At 52.7% G+C, this 16,445-nt stretch overlaps 2 protein-coding genes across 6 annotated transcripts; both read left to right on the top strand.

The window, feature by feature from the left end:
• The first annotated feature begins 2,228 nt into the window (after positions 1-2,228).
• On the top strand, positions 2,229-8,744 carry SLAMF8 (SLAM family member 8). 2 transcript variants are annotated; one of them, XM_058860512.1, is made up of 6 exons: positions 2,229-2,363; positions 2,449-2,480; positions 2,607-2,701; positions 3,687-4,007; positions 5,323-5,577; positions 8,408-8,744. In XM_058860512.1, the coding sequence occupies exons 3-6, from the start codon at positions 2,653-2,655 to the stop codon at positions 8,485-8,487; spliced, it is 705 nt and encodes a 234-aa protein (XP_058716495.1). In that variant the 5' UTR covers positions 2,229-2,363; positions 2,449-2,480; positions 2,607-2,652; the 3' UTR covers positions 8,488-8,744. The 2 variants fall into 2 exon arrangements, with proteins under 2 accessions (XP_058716495.1, XP_058716494.1); XM_058860511.1 differs by having other exon boundaries at positions 2,360-2,701.
• Positions 8,745-9,933: 1,189 nt separating this feature from the next.
• LOC131590507 (signaling lymphocytic activation molecule-like) lies at positions 9,934-16,353 on the top strand. Of its 4 annotated transcripts, XM_058860633.1 has the most exons (7): positions 9,934-10,467; positions 11,514-11,834; positions 12,216-12,497; positions 14,223-14,321; positions 15,258-15,343; positions 16,014-16,133; positions 16,218-16,353. In XM_058860633.1, the coding sequence occupies exons 1-7, from the start codon at positions 10,416-10,418 to the stop codon at positions 16,260-16,262; spliced, it is 1,005 nt and encodes a 334-aa protein (XP_058716616.1). In that variant the 5' UTR covers positions 9,934-10,415; the 3' UTR covers positions 16,263-16,353. The 4 variants fall into 4 exon arrangements, 3 of the variants coding, with proteins under 3 accessions (XP_058716616.1, XP_058716615.1, XP_058716617.1); XM_058860632.1 differs by having other exon boundaries at positions 16,014-16,264; XR_009280088.1 differs by lacking the exons at positions 16,014-16,133; positions 16,218-16,353 and having other exon boundaries at positions 14,223-14,805; positions 15,258-15,323.
• Positions 16,354-16,445: the final 92 nt, after the last annotated feature.

Here is a 16,445-nt window from a genome sequence, read left to right as displayed (position 1 = left end):
CCTAAAAGCCCCTCAAGATGAAAAATTTTCCCTAAAACCCCCCTTAAGAGGAAGAATTTTCCCTTAAAACCCCCTTAAGAGGAAGAATTTTCCCCAAATTTCCTCCCCAAAATGAAGAATTTCCCCTAAAATCCCCCCAAAGTGGAAAAATTTCCCCTAAAATCCCCTCAAGAGGAAAAATTTCCCCTAAAATCCCCTCAAGAGGAAAAATTTCCCCTAAAATCCCCCTCAAGAGGAAAAATTTCCCCTAAAATCCCCCCAAAGTGGAAAAATTCCCCTAAAATCCCCCCAAAGTGGAAAAATTTCCCTTAAAATCCCCCCAAAGTGGAAAAATTCCCCTAAAATCCCCCCAAAGTGGAAAAATTTCCCTTAAAATCCCCCTTAAGAGGAAAAATTTTCCCCAAATTCCCTCCCCAAAATGAAGAATTTCCCCTAAAATCCCCCCAAAGTGGAAAAATTTCCCCTAAAATCCCCCTTAAGAGGAAAAATTTCCCCTAAAATCCCCCTCAAGAGGAAAAATTTCCCCTAAAATCCCCCTAAGAGGAAAAATTTCCCCTAAAATCCCCCCAAAGTGGAAAAATTTCCCTTAAAATCCCCCCAAAGTGGAAAAATTTCCCCTAAAATCCCCTCAAGAGGAAAAATTTCCCCTAAAATCCCCCTCAAGACGAAAAATTTCCCCTAAAATCCCCCTCAAGACGAAAAATTTCCCCTTAAATCCCCCTCAAGAGGAAAAATTTTCCCCAAATTCCCTCCCCAAAATGAAGAATTTCCCCTAAAATCCCCCCAAAGAGGAAAAATTTCCCCTAAAATCCCCCCAAAGTGGAAAAATTTCCCCCAAATTCCCCCCCAAAACGAAGAATTTCCCCCCAAACCCCCCCCAAACAACCAAAAATCCCCCCCAAAACCCCTCCCAAACCCCTCCTCCAGCCCCGCCCTCATTAACCCCCAACCCCCCTCATTTGCATAACCCAATTAATGCCCGGAATTAATTAACCCCGGCTGGGTTGAAGTGGGTCAGGGCCCAGCGGGGGTCCCGGGGGTCCCTTTGTCCCCCGGCCGTGGGAAGACGCCGGCGGCCGCTTCAGGACCCCCGGGACAAAAGATCTCCCCTGGCGGGAAGGAATTCCAGCCGGGAATTCGGGATTCGCCTCTCCGGAGGCGGCTGGAGGGGAGAATTCCTGGATTTTTTGGGGATGGAGGGAGAATTCCAGGATTGTTTGGGGTTGGAGGAAGAATTCCCAGTGTTTGGGGTTGGAGAATTCCAGGATTGTTTTGGGTTGGGGGGAGAATTCCAGGATTGTTTGGGGTTGGAGGGAGAATTCCAGGATTGGGGTTGGAGGGAGAATTCCAGGATTGTTTGGGGTTGGACAAAGAATTCCCAGATTATTTGGGGTTGGAGGGAGAATTCCCAGTGTTTGGGGTTGGAGGGAGAATTCCAGGATTGTTTGGGGTTGGAGAATTCCAGGATTGGGGTTGGGGGGGGAGAATTCCTGGACTGGGGTTGGAGAATTCCAGAATTGTTTGGGGTTGGAGGAAGAATTCCCAATGTTTGGGGTTGGAGGGAGAATTCCAGGATTGGGGTTGCACAAAGAATTCCCAGATTATTTGGGGTTGGAGGGAGAATTCCAGGATTGTTTGGGGTTAGAAAGAGAATTCCAGGATTTTTTTGGGTTGGAGGAAGAATTCCCAGTGTTTGGGGTTGGAGGGAGAATTCCAGGATTGGGGAATTCACAAGGATGGACCCTTGTGGTCCATGTCCCATGGGGTGGGATGGCTTTGGGGTCAGTGTCCTGCTGGTCATCGGGGAGGCTTTGGGGTCACTCTGGTGACCTTGTGGTCAGTGTCCCATGGGGTGGGGTGGCTTTGGGATCAGTGTCCTGCTGGTCATCAGGAGAGCTTTGGGGTCACTCTGGTGACCCATTTGTGGGGTCAGTGTCCTGCTGGTCATTGGGGTGGCTTTGGGGTCACTCTGGTGACCCTCGTGGTCAGTGTCCCATGGGGTGGAGTGGCTTTGGGGTCAGTGTCCTGCTGGTCATTGGGGCGGCTTTGGGGTCACTCTGGTGACCCTCGTGGTCAGTGTCCCATGGGGTGGGACACCTTTGGGGTCACTCCCGTGGGGATTTGGGGGATCCACGGGGGTGCCCCCGCCAGGCTGTGACACCCTTGTCACATCATTGTCACATCATTGTCACACGCCCCAAAACCGCGGTTTTCAGCTCAAAAAAGAAACAGGAACCGTTGGCCTTCCCCATCACGTGGTGTCTCCTGCTCGCCTTCCAACCCCCCCAGGCTTTTGGGGGGTTCCAGACTGGATTTTGGGGGTCCTAAACTGGATTTTGGAGGTCCTAAACTGGATTTTTGGGGTTTCCAGCCTGGATTTTTAGGGTCCTAGCCTGGATTTTGGGGGTCCAAGACTGGATTTTGGGGGTTCCAGCCTGGATTTTGGAGGTCCAAGACTGAATTTTGGAGGTCCAAGACTGAATTTTTGGGGTCCAAGACTGAATTTTTGGGGTCCAAGACTGAATTTTTAGGGTCCAAGACTGGATTTTGGGAGTTTTAAACTGGATTTTGGGGGTCCTAAACTGGATTTTGGGGGTCCAAGACTGGATTTTGGGGTTTCCAGCCTGGATTTTGGGGGTCCCACCCACCGAGATGGCGCCGGGGTCGACACCGAGCCTCCTCCTCCTCCTCGTGGCGCGAGGTACGGGGCTGGGGCGGGGGGACGGGGTTTGGGGACATCGGGGTGGCCCCACGGTGTCCCCTGGTGTCACCACGGGGGGTGGGGATGGGCTGAGCCAGGTGGAGCCCCCCAAAAAAATACAGAAAAAATTATAAAATAATGAATTCCTGAGGAATTCAGGGCGGGAAAATTTGAAATCCTCGTCCCCGCCCCTCCAGGGCTGCGGAGTTTTCGTCTTTAATATCGCGGATTCACCTTTAATATCGCTTTTTAATCATTAATTATTGCGTTTTCATTTTTAATATCACATTTTCCACCTTTAATATCGCTCTTTAATCATTAAAATCGTATTTTCCACCTTTAATATCATTCTTTAATCGTTAATATCTCATTTTCACCTTTAATATCACTCTTTAATCATTAATATCGCATTTTCACCTTTAATATTGCTCTTTAATCATTAAAATAGTATTTTCCACCTTTAATATCATTCTTTAATCATTAATATCTCATTTTCACCTTTAATATCGCTCTTTAATCGTTAATATCTCATTTTCACCTTTAATATCGCTCTTTAATCATTAATATCACATTTTCCACCTTTAATATTGCTCTTTAATTGTTAATATCACGGTTTCACCTTTAATATTGCTTTTTAATCGTTAATATCACATTTTTAACCTTTAATATCACATTTTCACCTTTAATATCACATTTTAACCTTTAATATCACATTTTCACCTTTAATATCACATTTTAACCTTTAATATCACATTTTCACCTTTAATATCACATTTTAACCTTTAATATCACATTTTTCACCTTTAATATCACATTTTAACCTTTAATATCACATTTTAATCTTTAATATCACATTTTTCACCTTTAATACCTCGCTCCAAACGCTCCCGGAATTCCGAGCGGGATTTCCCGGAGAAGCGGAGCCACCCAACGACACCACCCCAATGTTGTTTTTTTTTGGGGTGATTTTGGTGTTTTTTGGCAGCCTGGGCGCAGGAAGCCGAACCCCTGGAGGTGACGGGCGCCGTGGGGGCCGTGGCGTTCCTGAGCCCCCAGGGACCCCAAAATCCTTGGGAATATTCCCAAATCCACTGGCGCTGGGAGAACCGGGTGAGAATCGCCGGCTGGAAACGGGGGGAGGGTCCCGAGTACCCCCCGAGCCCCTTCCAGGGGCGTCTGGAGCTCCTGGGCAACCACACCCTCAAACTGGGCCACCTGAGGCACGGGGACGGCGGCGAGTTCCAGCTGTACCGGGAGGATGACGCCGGCAAGGAGAGCGTCCAGGAGTTCCTGCTGAAGGTCTACGGTGAGTTCGGGGACAGGGAGGACTTTGGGATGTCCTGGGGATTGTCCCAGAGATCCTGGGAATTGTCCTGGAGCTCCAGGATGATGTTGAGATGTCCTGGGAATTGTCCCGGAGATCCAGGAGGATGTTGAGATGTCCTGGGGATTGTCCCAGCGATCCAGGAGGACTTTGTGACATCCTGGGAATTGTCCTGGAGCTCCAGAAGGATATTGAGATGTATTGGGAATTGTTCTGGAGCTCCAGGATGATGTTGAGATGTCCTGGGAATTGTCCTGGAGCTCCTGGGAATTGTCCCGGAGCTCCAGGAGGATGTTGAGATGTCCTGGGAATTGTCCCAGAGCTCCGTGAGAACTTTGTGACATCCTGGGAATTGTCCCGGAGCTCCAGAAGGATATTGAGATGTCCTGGGGATTGTCTTGGAGCTCCATGAGGACTTTGTGACATCCTGGGAATTGTCCTGGAGCTCCAGGAGAACTTTCTGATGTCCTGGGAATTGTCCCAGATCTCCATGAGGACTTTGTGACATTCTGGGGGTTGTCCTGGAGCTCCAGGAGGATGTTGAGATGTCCTGGGAATTGTCCCAGAGCTCCTGGGAATTGTCCCAGAGATCCAGGAGGACTTTGTGACATCCTGGGGGTTGTCCTGGAGCTCCAGGATGATGTTGAGATGTCCTGGGGATTGTCCCAGGGATCCAGGAGGATGTTGAGATAGCCTGGGAGTTGTCCCAGAGCTCCTGGGGGCTGTCCCAGGGCTCCTGGGGGTTGTCCCAGATCTCCTGGGGATGGTCCCAGATCTCCTGGGGGTTGTCCCAGAGCTCCTGGGGGTGGTCCCAGAGCTCCTGGGGGTTGTCCCAGATCTCCTGGGGGTGGTCCCAGAGCTCCTGGGGGATGTCCCAGATCTCCAGGGGGTTGTCCCAGAGCTCCAGGGAGTTGTCCCAGATCTCCTGGGGGTGGTCCCAGATCTCCTGGGGGTGGTCCCAGAGCTCCTGGGGGTTGTCCCAGAGCTCCAGGGGGTGGTCCCAGATCTCCTGGGGGTGGTCCCAGATCTCCTGGGGGTTGTCCCAGAGCTCCTGGGGGTTGTCCCAGAGCTCCAGGGGGTGGTCCCAGATCTCCTGGGGGTTGTCCCAGGTCTCCAGGGGGTTGTCCCAGAGCTCCTGGGGGCTGTCCCAGAGCTCCTGGGGGTGGTCCCAGATCTCCTAGGGGTGGTCCCAGATCTCCTGGGGGCTGTCCCAGATCTCCTGGGGGTGGTCCCAGAGCTCCAGGGGGTGGTCCCAGAGCTCCATCAGGACTTTGTGACCTCCTGACCTCTCCCACAGACCTGGTCCCCAAGCCCCAGGTGACGGCCACCACCGCCGGTGACCCCCAGCAGTGCAAGGTCACCCTGAGGTGCTCCGTGGACCTCCAGGGGGTCACCTACGAGTGGATCCCACCCCAGAGGCTCCTGGTGGAGGACGGCCCCGTCCTGAGCGTGTCCTTCAGCCCCGAGGGGGAAACCTTCACCTGCAGGGTCAGCAACGCCGTGTCCACCAACAACGCCTCGCTGACCCTCCGGCAGCCCTGCGGCTGGACAGGTACGGACACGGCCGGACACGGCCGGACAGGTACGGACACGGCCGGACAGGTACGGACATGGCTGGACAGGTATGGACACGGCCGGACACGGCTGGACAGGTACGGACACGGCCGGACACGGCTGGACAGGTACGGACATGGCTGGACACGGCTGGACAGGTACGGACACGGCCGGACAGGTACGGACACGGCCGGACATGGCTGGACAGGTACGGACATGGCTGGACACGGCTGGACAGGTACGGACACGGCCGGACAGGTACGGACACGGCTGGACAGGTAGGGACACGGCTGGACAGGTACGGACACGGCCGGACACGGCTGGACAGGTACGGACACGACCGGACACGGCCGGACATGGCTGGACAGGTACGGACACGGCCGGACACGGCTGGACAGGTACAGACACGGCTGGACAGGTATGGACACGGCTGGACATGGTCAGACATGGCCGGACATGGCTGGACACAGCTGGACACAGCTGGACATGACTGGACATGGCTGGACATGACTGGACATGACTGGACACGGATGGACATGGTCAGACACAGCTGGACATGGCTGGACATGACTGGACATGGCCGGACACAGCTGGACATGGCTGGACACAGCCGGACACGGCCAGACACGGCTGGACATGGCTGGACATGGCTGGACATGACTGGACACAGCTGGACACAGCTGGACACGGCTGGACATGGTCAGACATGGTCGGACATGACTGGACATGACTGGACACGGCTGGACATGGTCAGACATGGTCGGACATGACTGGACGTGACTGGACACGGCTGGACATGGTCAGACATGGTCGGACATGGCTGGACACGGCTCCGGACATGGTCAGACATGGCTGGACACGGCCAGACACGGCTGGACACGGCCAGACACGGCCGGACACGGCCGGACACGGCCGGACATGGTTGGACATGACTGGACATGACTGGACACGGCTCCAGACACAGTCAGACATGGCCGGACACGGCTGGACATGGTCAGACATGGTCAGACACAGCCGGACACGGATGGACACAGCTGGACAAGGCCAGACATGGCCGGACATGGCTGGACACGGTCGGACACAGCTCCGGACACCTCCGGACACGGCTCCAGGGTGTTTTTAGCCCCCGGTGAATTTTTAGCTACAAATAAGGCAAAACCGAGAGCTCGAGAGGCGTTTCCTGCCCTTGGTTTCCTGTTCTGCAGCAAATTCAGATCCCAGTCGGGGGCGGAGGGGAAAAATTCGGCCTCCTCCGGATCTGGGGGTGAGGGGGAAAAATTCAGAGCAAAAACAGGGGAGAAATGACAAAATTCAGCCCAAAAATCAGGGGAGAAATGACAAAATTCAGAGCCAAAAACAGGGGAGAAAGTGATAAAAATTGGTCCCAAAATTAGGGGAAAAAGTGATAAAATTCAAACCCAAAATTAGGGGAAAAAGTGATAAAATTCAAACCCAAAATTAGGGGGAAATAATTATAAAATTCAAACCCAAAATCAGGGGGAAAAGTGACAAAATTTGGCCCAAAAATCAGGGGACAAAGTGACAAAAATCCATCCCAAAATCAGGTGACAAAGTGACAAAAATCGAGCCCTGCCTTTGGAATGTCCCCAGAGTGGCTCTGGAGGGATTTGGGGATTTTCGGAGCAATCCTGGGAATTATTTGGGTTGGGAGAGCTCACGTGGTCATCCGGAATTCCAGGAATTCCTTGGAAGCCTCCAGGGATGGCCAAACCTCCCTGATCCCGTTTTTTTGGGAGGAATTCTCCCAAATTTCCCAACCTGGGACGTCTGGAGGCCGTTCCTTTATCCTGATTTTGGGCTCCACCCCAAAATTTGGCTCCTGTGGGGTTGGAGCCTCCCTGAACCCCCAAAATTGATCCCAGAGGAGCTCAGGAAGTCCCAAAACCCCAAAAATGAACCCATGGGGCGAATCAGAGGGTCCCCAAACCCCAAAATTCCATCTGGGAGAGGTTCTGGAATGATCCCAATTCCCTGGGAGCAGATCCCGATTCCCTGGGAGCAGATCCCAATTCCCTGGGAGCCGATCCTGATTCCCTGGGAGCAGATCCCGATTCCCGGGGTGGATCCCGATTCCCTGGGAGCGGATCCTGATTCCCTGGGAGCCGATCCCGATTCCCTGGGAGCCGATCCCGATTCCCTGGGAGCGGATCCCGATTCCCTGGGAGCCGATCCCGATTCCCGAGGTGGATCCCGATTCCCTGGGAGCCGATCCCGATTCCCTGGGAGCGGATCCCAATTCCTGGGGAGCGGATCCTGATTCCTTGGGAGCGGATCCCGATTCCCAGGGTGGATCCCGATTCCCTGGGAGCGGATCCCGATTCTCTGGGAGCGGATCCCAATTCTCTGGGAGCAGATCCCGATTCCCGGGGTGGATCCCAATTCCCGAGGTGGATCCCGATTCCCTGGGAGCCGATCCCGATTCCCTGGGAGCGGATCCCAATTCCCTGCGAGCAGATCCCAATTCCCTGGGAGCCGATCCCGATTCCCTGGGAGCCGATCCCGATTCCCAGGGTGGATCCCAATTCCCTGGGAGCCGATCCCAATTCCCTGGGAGCGGATCCCGATTCCCAAGGTGGATCCCAATTCCCTGGGAGCCGATCCCGATTCCCTGGGAGCAGATCCCGATTCCCAAGGTGGATCCCGATTCCCGGGGTGGATCCCGATTCCCTGGGAGCCAATCCCAATTCCCTGGGAGCCGATCCCGATTCCCGGGGTGGATCCCAGGGGTGGAAGGATCCCTTTCCCTCTCCGCTCCGGGGAGGGATTTGGGATCATCCCACAGCTCCTGGATCTCCCTCTGCTTCCAGGTGGATCCTCATCCCTCACCTGCACCATGCCCAGCCTGGGAAACCTCCTCCTCCTCCTCCTCTTCCTCCTCCTGGCTTGAGGACACCGGGAAAAGATCCCCAAAAAATCCTCCGGAGTCGCCGGGATCGTTCGATTCCCGGCTAATTCCGAAATCCTCATCCCAAAATCCACGCCCAGACCCCGCTCCGAGCCTTTCCAGGCTTTTCCTGGAATTTTGGGGGACCCTCCTTGGGTTTTTGGGGGGCGGCGCCTTTGGTTTTCCCCGTGAGGGAGGGTTTGGGGTCGGTCTCTGCTTTCCTGAATGTTTGAACATTAAATTAAATCCTGAAAAACACATTTTATTTTCCCCTGGATTTTTCTGTCTTTCCCTGGATTTTCCCTGGATTTTCCCTGAATTTTTCCCAAATTTTCCCCGAATTTTTCCCAAATTTTTCCCAAATTTTCCGTGAATTTTCCCTGAATTTTTCCCAAAATTTTCCTGAATTTTCCTCAAATTTTTCTTGAATTTTTCTTGAATTTTTCCCAAATTTTCCCAAATTTTCCCAAAATTTTCCCAAAATTTTCCCCAAATTTTTCCTGAATTTTCCCCGAATTTTTCCTGAATTTTTTTCTGAATTTTTCCTGAAATTTTCCTGGGATTTTCTGGGTTTTTTCACGGATTTTCCCAGATTTTTCCGGATTTTTCCCTGGGCTGGTGCTTCCCACGGCTCAGGGATCAGGGGAGGGGGGATAAAATAGAAAAATCTCCGAGATGTTCCCAAAATGCCCCCAAACACCCCAAAACCAATTTTTCCACCCTGAAATCCTTCCAAGATTCCCATTCCAGAAGTTTCCAGCAGGAACCGCTGCTGGTTTAATTAATCCTGGATTAATTCATTTATTCATTTAATTCATTAATTTAATTAATGCTGGATTAATTCATCCCGCGCTTCCCCATCCGTATTTTTTTTCCTGGAAAAATCCGATTTTTGGGAAATTACGGTTTTGGGTTTTTTTAATCTCATCAGGTGCTTTCTGAGCAGGAAGGAGGAGCTTCACAGGATGTTCCGGGTGGGTTTTTTTGGGTGGTTTTGGGGTTTTTTTTTCGCAGTTCAAAAATCATTTCCCGGCAGCAAAAACCTGGTGGAAAACTCCCAGCTTGGAAAAGAGCGGGAATGTGAATTTATCCTGGGATTCCCTTGGATTTGGGGTAAAATCCTGGGATTTTTTTCATCCCTGGAGGTGCCCAAGGAAGGAGAAGGTGGGAATCGATCACAGCTTGGATCCTGGAGCTCTTCTCCAGCCTCAGAAATCCTGGAATTCCGGCTCCAAGCCCTGAAAATCGGGAAAATTGGGAATTTGGAGAAAGGAAAAGGCAAAAAAAAAAAAATCCCTTTGGATTTCAAAGCTCCTCCACTAAAACCCATCAAGATTTTCCAGCAGCAGATCCACAAACGGATTTTTCCCTGTCTTTCCACCAGGAAAAACCTTCCCCATCCCCAAATTCACCCGAATTCACCCAAATTCACCCAAATTCACCCAAAAATTCACCCAATTTTACCCAGAACGAGGATTTGGCTTCTCCCAGGTGAGTTTTTGGGGTTCTCCCATCCTTTTCCTCCTCGCTGCGGATCCCACGGAGCTCCGAGCTGGGATATTCCCGGGAAATTTGGGGTTTTCCCAACTTTTTTGGGTGGAATGAAGCAGCTTTTGGGATTTGGGATCGCTTTGGAATTTCCGCCTCCCCAAGAGCTGGAAAAATCCAGGAATTTTTTCCCCCTGGACCCTCAACGTGACGAGGAAATCCCGCCAGGAAAACCAAATCCGTTTCCTCCCCTCCGCAGCTTTTTGGGGCGCGGATCCTCCCTCGCTTTGAATAATTTCCGGCCCCGGAGAGAATAAAAAAAAGCCAAATTTGCCTGGTTCGGCCCCAAAAAAACAAAACGAAACAGGAAATGAGAGGCCCAGGGGTGAAGATCTTCCCGTCAGCACCTGCTCCGAGCCCCGGAGCGGCTCCGTGATCCCGGGATGGGCTCCGGCCTTTGGCTCCGGCTGCTCCTCGCCCTCGGAGCTCTTTGGGGTGCGTTGGGTTTTCCCTCCCGGAATTTTTTGGGTGGTTTTCCGTGGATTTTGGGGGCGGATCTGAAGGGTTTTAGGGTTTTTTTTGGGGGGTGGGATGGGAGGAGAATCCCGAAAACTCTCTGGAGAGGGAGGAAGGGGACTCGAAAATGATGGAAGAAATTCCGCTGGAAAAGTGAAGGATTTTCACTTTTCACTGGATCTGGGATCTCTCTCCTGGATTTGGGATCTCTACCTTGGATCTGGGATCTCTCTCCTGGATTTGGGATCTCTCCCCTGGATCTGGGATCTCTTCCCTGGATCTGGGATCTCTCTCCTGGATCTGGGATCTCTCCCCTGGATTTGGGATCTCTCTCCTGGGTCTGGGATCTCTCTCCTGGATTTGGGATCTCTCCCTTGGATCTGGAAGTTTCTCCCTTGGATCTGGGATCTCTCTCCTGGATCTGGGATCTCTCCCCTGGATCTGGGATCTCTCCTCTGGATCTGGGATCTCTCCCCTGGATCTGGAAGTTTCTCTCTTGGATCTGGGGTCTCTCTCTCCCCTGGATCTGGAAGTTTCTCTCTTGGATCTGGGGTCTCTCTCTTGGATCTGGGATCTCTCTTGGATCTGGGATCTCTTTCCTGGATCTGGGGTCTCTCCCCTGGATCTGGGATCTCTCTCCTGGGTCTGGGATCTCTCTCCTGGATTTGGGATCTCTCCCCTGGATCTGGAAGTTTCTCTCTTGGATCTGGGGTCTCTCTCCTGGATCTGGGACCTTTCTCCTGGATCTGGGATCTCTCTCCTGGATCTGGGATCTCTCCCTTGGATCTGGGATCTCTCTCCTGGATCTGGAAGTTTCTCTCTTGGATCTGGGATCTCTCCCTTGGCTCTGGGATCTCTCTCTTGGATTTGGGATCTCTCCCTTGGATCTGGAAGTTTCTCCCTTGGCTCTGGGATCCTCTGGCTCACCGGGCTGGCTCCACCGTCCCGATCCCAGAGGATTCCTTTGGGATGGGGACGAGGGCGCTCCCCGCGATCCCCAACCCTTCTCCCTCCCCTTTCCCCAGGGATCAGAGCCCGGGAAACGGTGCTGGGAACTTTGGGAGAGGCGACCTTGCTGCGGATCCCCCGCCAGCTCCAGGAGCGCACCCAGCGATCCGGGGAAGCCTCCTGGAAAAAACTGACGGAGGAGCTGCAGAGGAAGAAATTCCTGCTGAAGATTTCCGGGGAGAACTACACGGAGTTCGAGCCGGGCCGGGTGAGCTTCCACCCCCGGGATTTTTCCCTGGAAATCCTCAACACCAGCCGGGATGACGGCCGGCTCTACGAGTACAGCGTCAGCAACGGGCAGGAGGAGGAGATCTGGCAGATCCAGCTGGAAGTGTTCGGTAAAAAAATTCCCTCTGGGATTCACCGGGATGGACGATCCCTGATTTCTTTTTCCGGGATGTTCCTGGCCTTTTCCTGGATGATCCCTGGAGCAGGTCTTGGGAGAGGGGTGGGAAACGCTTTGATGTCCAAAAAATCCAGGAAATTTCCGTTTCTCCCTTTTTCCAGAGCTGGGGGCTGATCCAAACTTTTTTTCTGGAATTTCCCAGCTTTTTGTTGGATTTTCCCAGCCTTTCCCTGGAATTTCCTGGATGATCCTGGATTTATTTTTTTTTTTGCTGGATGTTCTCAGCTTTTTGGGAGAAGCTCTGGGATGCGGGTGGCGACCACGGAGACGGAAAACTCCCCCAAATCCTGGAATTCCCGTCCTTTTCCCCCAGAGCCGGTGGCCCATCCCAGCATCCGGATCCTCCGCCGGGAATTGTCCAACGGCAGCTGCTCCCTGGAGCTCCGCTGCACCTCGGAGAGGGGGGACGAGGTTTCCTACAGCTGGGAGAGCCGGGAGAACGGCACCGGGGGGATCTGTTCCGGGAACGGCAGCTCCCTGAACCTCTCCTATTCCCTGCGGAACGCCGGCTTCGGATGCGTCTGCACCGCCAGGAATCCCGTCAGCAGCCGGGAGGCCGCCTTCGACTCTTCCCGGTGTGGCTTCGAGCAGCTGGGTAGGTCCTGGAATTACGGAATTCTGGAATCCCACAATCCCAGAATCCCATAAATCCCCAAATCCCGGAGTTCTGGAATCCTGGAATCCCAGAATCCCATAAATCCCCAAATCCCAGAATCCCGGAGTTCTGGAATTCTAGAATCCCAGAATCTCGTAATCCCAGAAACCTGGAACTCCAGAATCCTGGAATCCCAGAATTCCAGAACCCCAGAATCCTGGAATTCCAGAATTCCAAAACCTCAGAATCCTGGAATCCCAGAACCCCAGAATCCTGGAACCCCAGAATTCCAGGACCCCAGAATCCTGGAATCCTGGAATTGCAGAACCCCAGAATCCTGGAACCCCCAAATCCTGGAATCCTGGAATTCCAGAACTCCAGAATCCTGGAACCCCAGAATCCAAGAACCTCAGAATTCCAGAACCCCAGAATTCCAGAGCCCCAGAATCCTGAAATCCTGGAATTCCAGAACCCCAGAATCCAAGAACCTCAGAATTCCAGAACCCCAGAATCCTGGAACCCCAGAATTCCAGAACCTCAGAATTCCAGAGCCCCAAAATCCCAGGATTGTGGGGTGTGAAGGGAGCTCTGGAGATGTCCCAGGGCTGTCAAGGCAGGGTGGAAATTTTGTGGATTTGGGTGGAAATTTGACAGATTTGGGTGGAAATTTGATGAATTTGGGTGGGAATTTGAACAATTTTGAGATATTTCTATGGATTAATGGGATCCCCCTTCAGATGAGAGGTTTTTATGGATATTGGAGATATTTTTATGGATATTCGAGATATTTCTGTCCCTCAGGCCCCCTTAAAGCCACCAGGGAGATTTTTAGGGGTTTTTTGTGACCCCAAATCCAGCCCCCGGTGGGTTTTTAGCCCCAGGCGAGTTTTTAGCTGCAAATAAGGCAAAAAAGAGAGCTCGGAGAGGCATTTCCTGCCCTTTGGTTTCCTGTTCTGCAGCAAATCAACCCCAAACCTGGTGACAGAGGTGACAAATTCAGCCTCCTCCAGATCTGGTGACGAAGTGGCAAAAATTAGCCCCAAAAACAGGGGAAAAAGTGACAAAAATCAGACCCAAAATTAGGGGGGAAAGTGACGAAAATCAGCCTCAAAAACAGGGGAAAAAGTGACAATAGTTAACTCCAAAATCAGGGGACAAAGTGACAAAATTCAACACCAAAATCAGGGGACAGGTGACAAAATTCAACCCCAAAATCAGGTGACAAAATCAGGCGACAGAGGTGACAAAATTCAACCCCAAAATCAGGTGACAAAGTGAGGGAAATCAGCCCCAAAATCAAGTGACAGGTGACAAAAATCAGCCCCAAGATCAGGTGACAAAATCAGGTGACAGAGGTGACAAAATTCAACCCCAAAATCGGTGGAAAAGTGACAAAATTCAACCCCAAAATCGGGGGACAAAGTGAGGGAAATCAGCCCCAAAATCAGGGGACAAAATCAGGTGACAGGTGACAAAATTCAACCCCAAAATCAGGTGACAAAGTGACAAAATTCAACCCCAAAATCTGGGGACAGGTGACAAAATTCAACCCCAAAATCAAGTGACAAAATCAGGTAACAGAGGTGACAAAATTCAACCCCAAAATCAGGGGGACAGGTGACAAAATTCAGCCCCCAAATCAGGTGACAAAGTGACAAAATCAGGTGACCGAGGTGCCCGAAGGTGACCCGGGGCCACCTCCCGCGTGTCCCCTCCCTGTCCCAGATGTCCCCAGGGTGCAGCCGGAGCTCCTGGCGCCGCTGCTGGCGCTCGCTGCCATCGCCATCGTCACCACCGCCGTTGTCACCTTCAGGGCCACCAAACGTGAGTTCGGATTCCCAAAATCCCAAATTCCTGGGAGAGAATTCCCAGGCGGTGGAGGCCGAGGTGTGACCGGTGGTCACTCAGTGTCCGGTGGTCACTCGGTGTCCGGTGGTTCTCCAGGGGTGGCGGCTCCAAATGTCCCTTCCGAGGTCCGGCCGCCTTTTCCGGGGGAAAAAAATTCCTCCTGGAAGAGTTAAAAACCTTGGAATGGAGGAAAACCCTTGGGAAAACCCTTGGAATGGATTATCCCCACCCTTGGGAAGGAGAAAAATTTGGTTTATTTCTCCAAGTGTTAAAGGCAGGGGGGAAAATGGTTTAAAAAAAACGTTTTTAGGGAAAAAAAATATTTAAAAACGTGGATGGAATTTTCCATGGATTCTTTTCCCGTGGGATGGGTGTCCATGACCACCTCACACAATCCCAAATGGAATTGGATCATCCAAACCCAAAAATTGGAGAGAGCAGCTTCTCTTCCCGTTCTCTGGTGGAGATCAAATCCCAGAAATGACCCCAGAGGAGCCGGAAATCCTCCGGAAATCCTTGGGAATCTCATCCCGAGCTGGATGCGGCTGGAATTGGGATCTTTGGGATCTTTGGGATCCTCCCCCAGCTCATCCCTGAGGAGCTTCAAGGAGGGGAAATCCTAAAAGGAGAATTCCTGAGGGAGCTGGGGAGGGGCTCAGCCTGGAGAAAAGGGGGGATCCGGGGGGAATTCCGGGATATTCCAGAGGGATTTGGGATTCCGGGTTGGGAAATTTGGGAAAATCCCTCTGGGAAAGGCATCAGAAGGAGCTCGGGGAGGTTCGGAGCATCCCTGGAAGTGTCTGAGGAATTCCTGGAGATTCCTTGGGATGGCCAAGAGGGGACGGAGCTCGATGACTTTGGAATTCTCTTCCCGCCGGGACGATCCCGGGATTTTGTGACCCTTCCCAACAGGTGACCGGGACCCACCCCAGGACACTCCGGACACGTCCCCGGCCACTCCGGACAGCGCCGGAGCCACCATCTACGCCCAGGTGCAGGTGGGAAAAACAGGGAAAATGGGAAAATTTGGGGGAAAAAGGGGGAAAAGGGGGTGAGAAAGTGGTGGGGGGAAAGGGTGGAGAAAAGTGGGGAAAAGGGTAAGAGGGAGGAAAAGATGGAAAGGGGAAAAAGAGGGAGAAAGGAGGAAAAGATGGAAAGGGGGAAAGGAGGGAGAAAGGAGGAAAAAAGGGGATGAAAGGAGGAAAAAGGGAAGGAAATGGAGAAAAAGGGAAAAAAAGGGAATAAGGGAGGAAAAAGGGAAAAAAAGGAGGAAAAGGGAAAAAAAGGAGGAAAAGGGAAAAAAGGGGATAAGGGAGGAAAAAGGGAAAAAAAGGAGGAAAAGGGAAAAAAGGGGATAAGGGAGGAAAAAGGGAAAAGGAGGAAAAGAGCAAAAAAGGGAGGAAAGGCGGAAAATAAGGAAAAGGGGAAAAAGAGGGGGTAAAAAAAGGGGGAAAAAGGTCAAGAGTGACATCATGGCGATGTCACCCATCCCTGCTTCCCGGGAATTTGGGAATTTCGGGAATAAAGCCAGGCCACACACAACTTCCCAGACCCCCAGCGGGGCCAAACTCCGGGATTTTCCCCCTTTTGGGGCACAAACCCGGTGGGAAATGCGGGAGCCCCGTGGGGAGCCTCGTGTCACTGCCCGGGGTTTGTCCCCTCCCTCAGAAGCCCAAAGGAACCGTCCCTGGTGCCACCACCATCTACGCCGCGGCCACCGGGCCACCCCCCGGAGCTCCCCGGAGCGTCCCGGACGAGCCCCCACGGGGATTCCCTGCTCTGTCCCAGGTAAGGGGGGGATCGTCCCCAACCCCACCCGTGGGGGCACCCCCAGGTCAAATTTGGTCCCCCAAAATCTGCGTCCTCTCCAAGGAACCCACCACGGTTTACGCCAGCGTGACTCTGCCGGTGGCCTGAGCCTCTCCTGGAATCCCGGGGGATCCCCTTGGATTTGATTCCCGTTGGGAATCCCTGAGCAGCCCCAGAGGGGATCTGGGGGGGAAAATCCGCCCGGCGGAGCGACGTGGGGCGGTGGAGCGAGGGCTGGAACCTTCCCCGGCTGCGGTTGAGGAATTCCAGCGGGATCCTGGAGCGGTGGAG

This window comes from Poecile atricapillus, chromosome 33, assembly GCF_030490865.1.
Source record: "Poecile atricapillus isolate bPoeAtr1 chromosome 33, bPoeAtr1.hap1, whole genome shotgun sequence".
Lineage (NCBI taxonomy): Eukaryota > Metazoa > Chordata > Aves > Passeriformes > Paridae > Poecile > Poecile atricapillus.
This window is presented reverse-complemented; position numbering and strand designations above follow the sequence as displayed.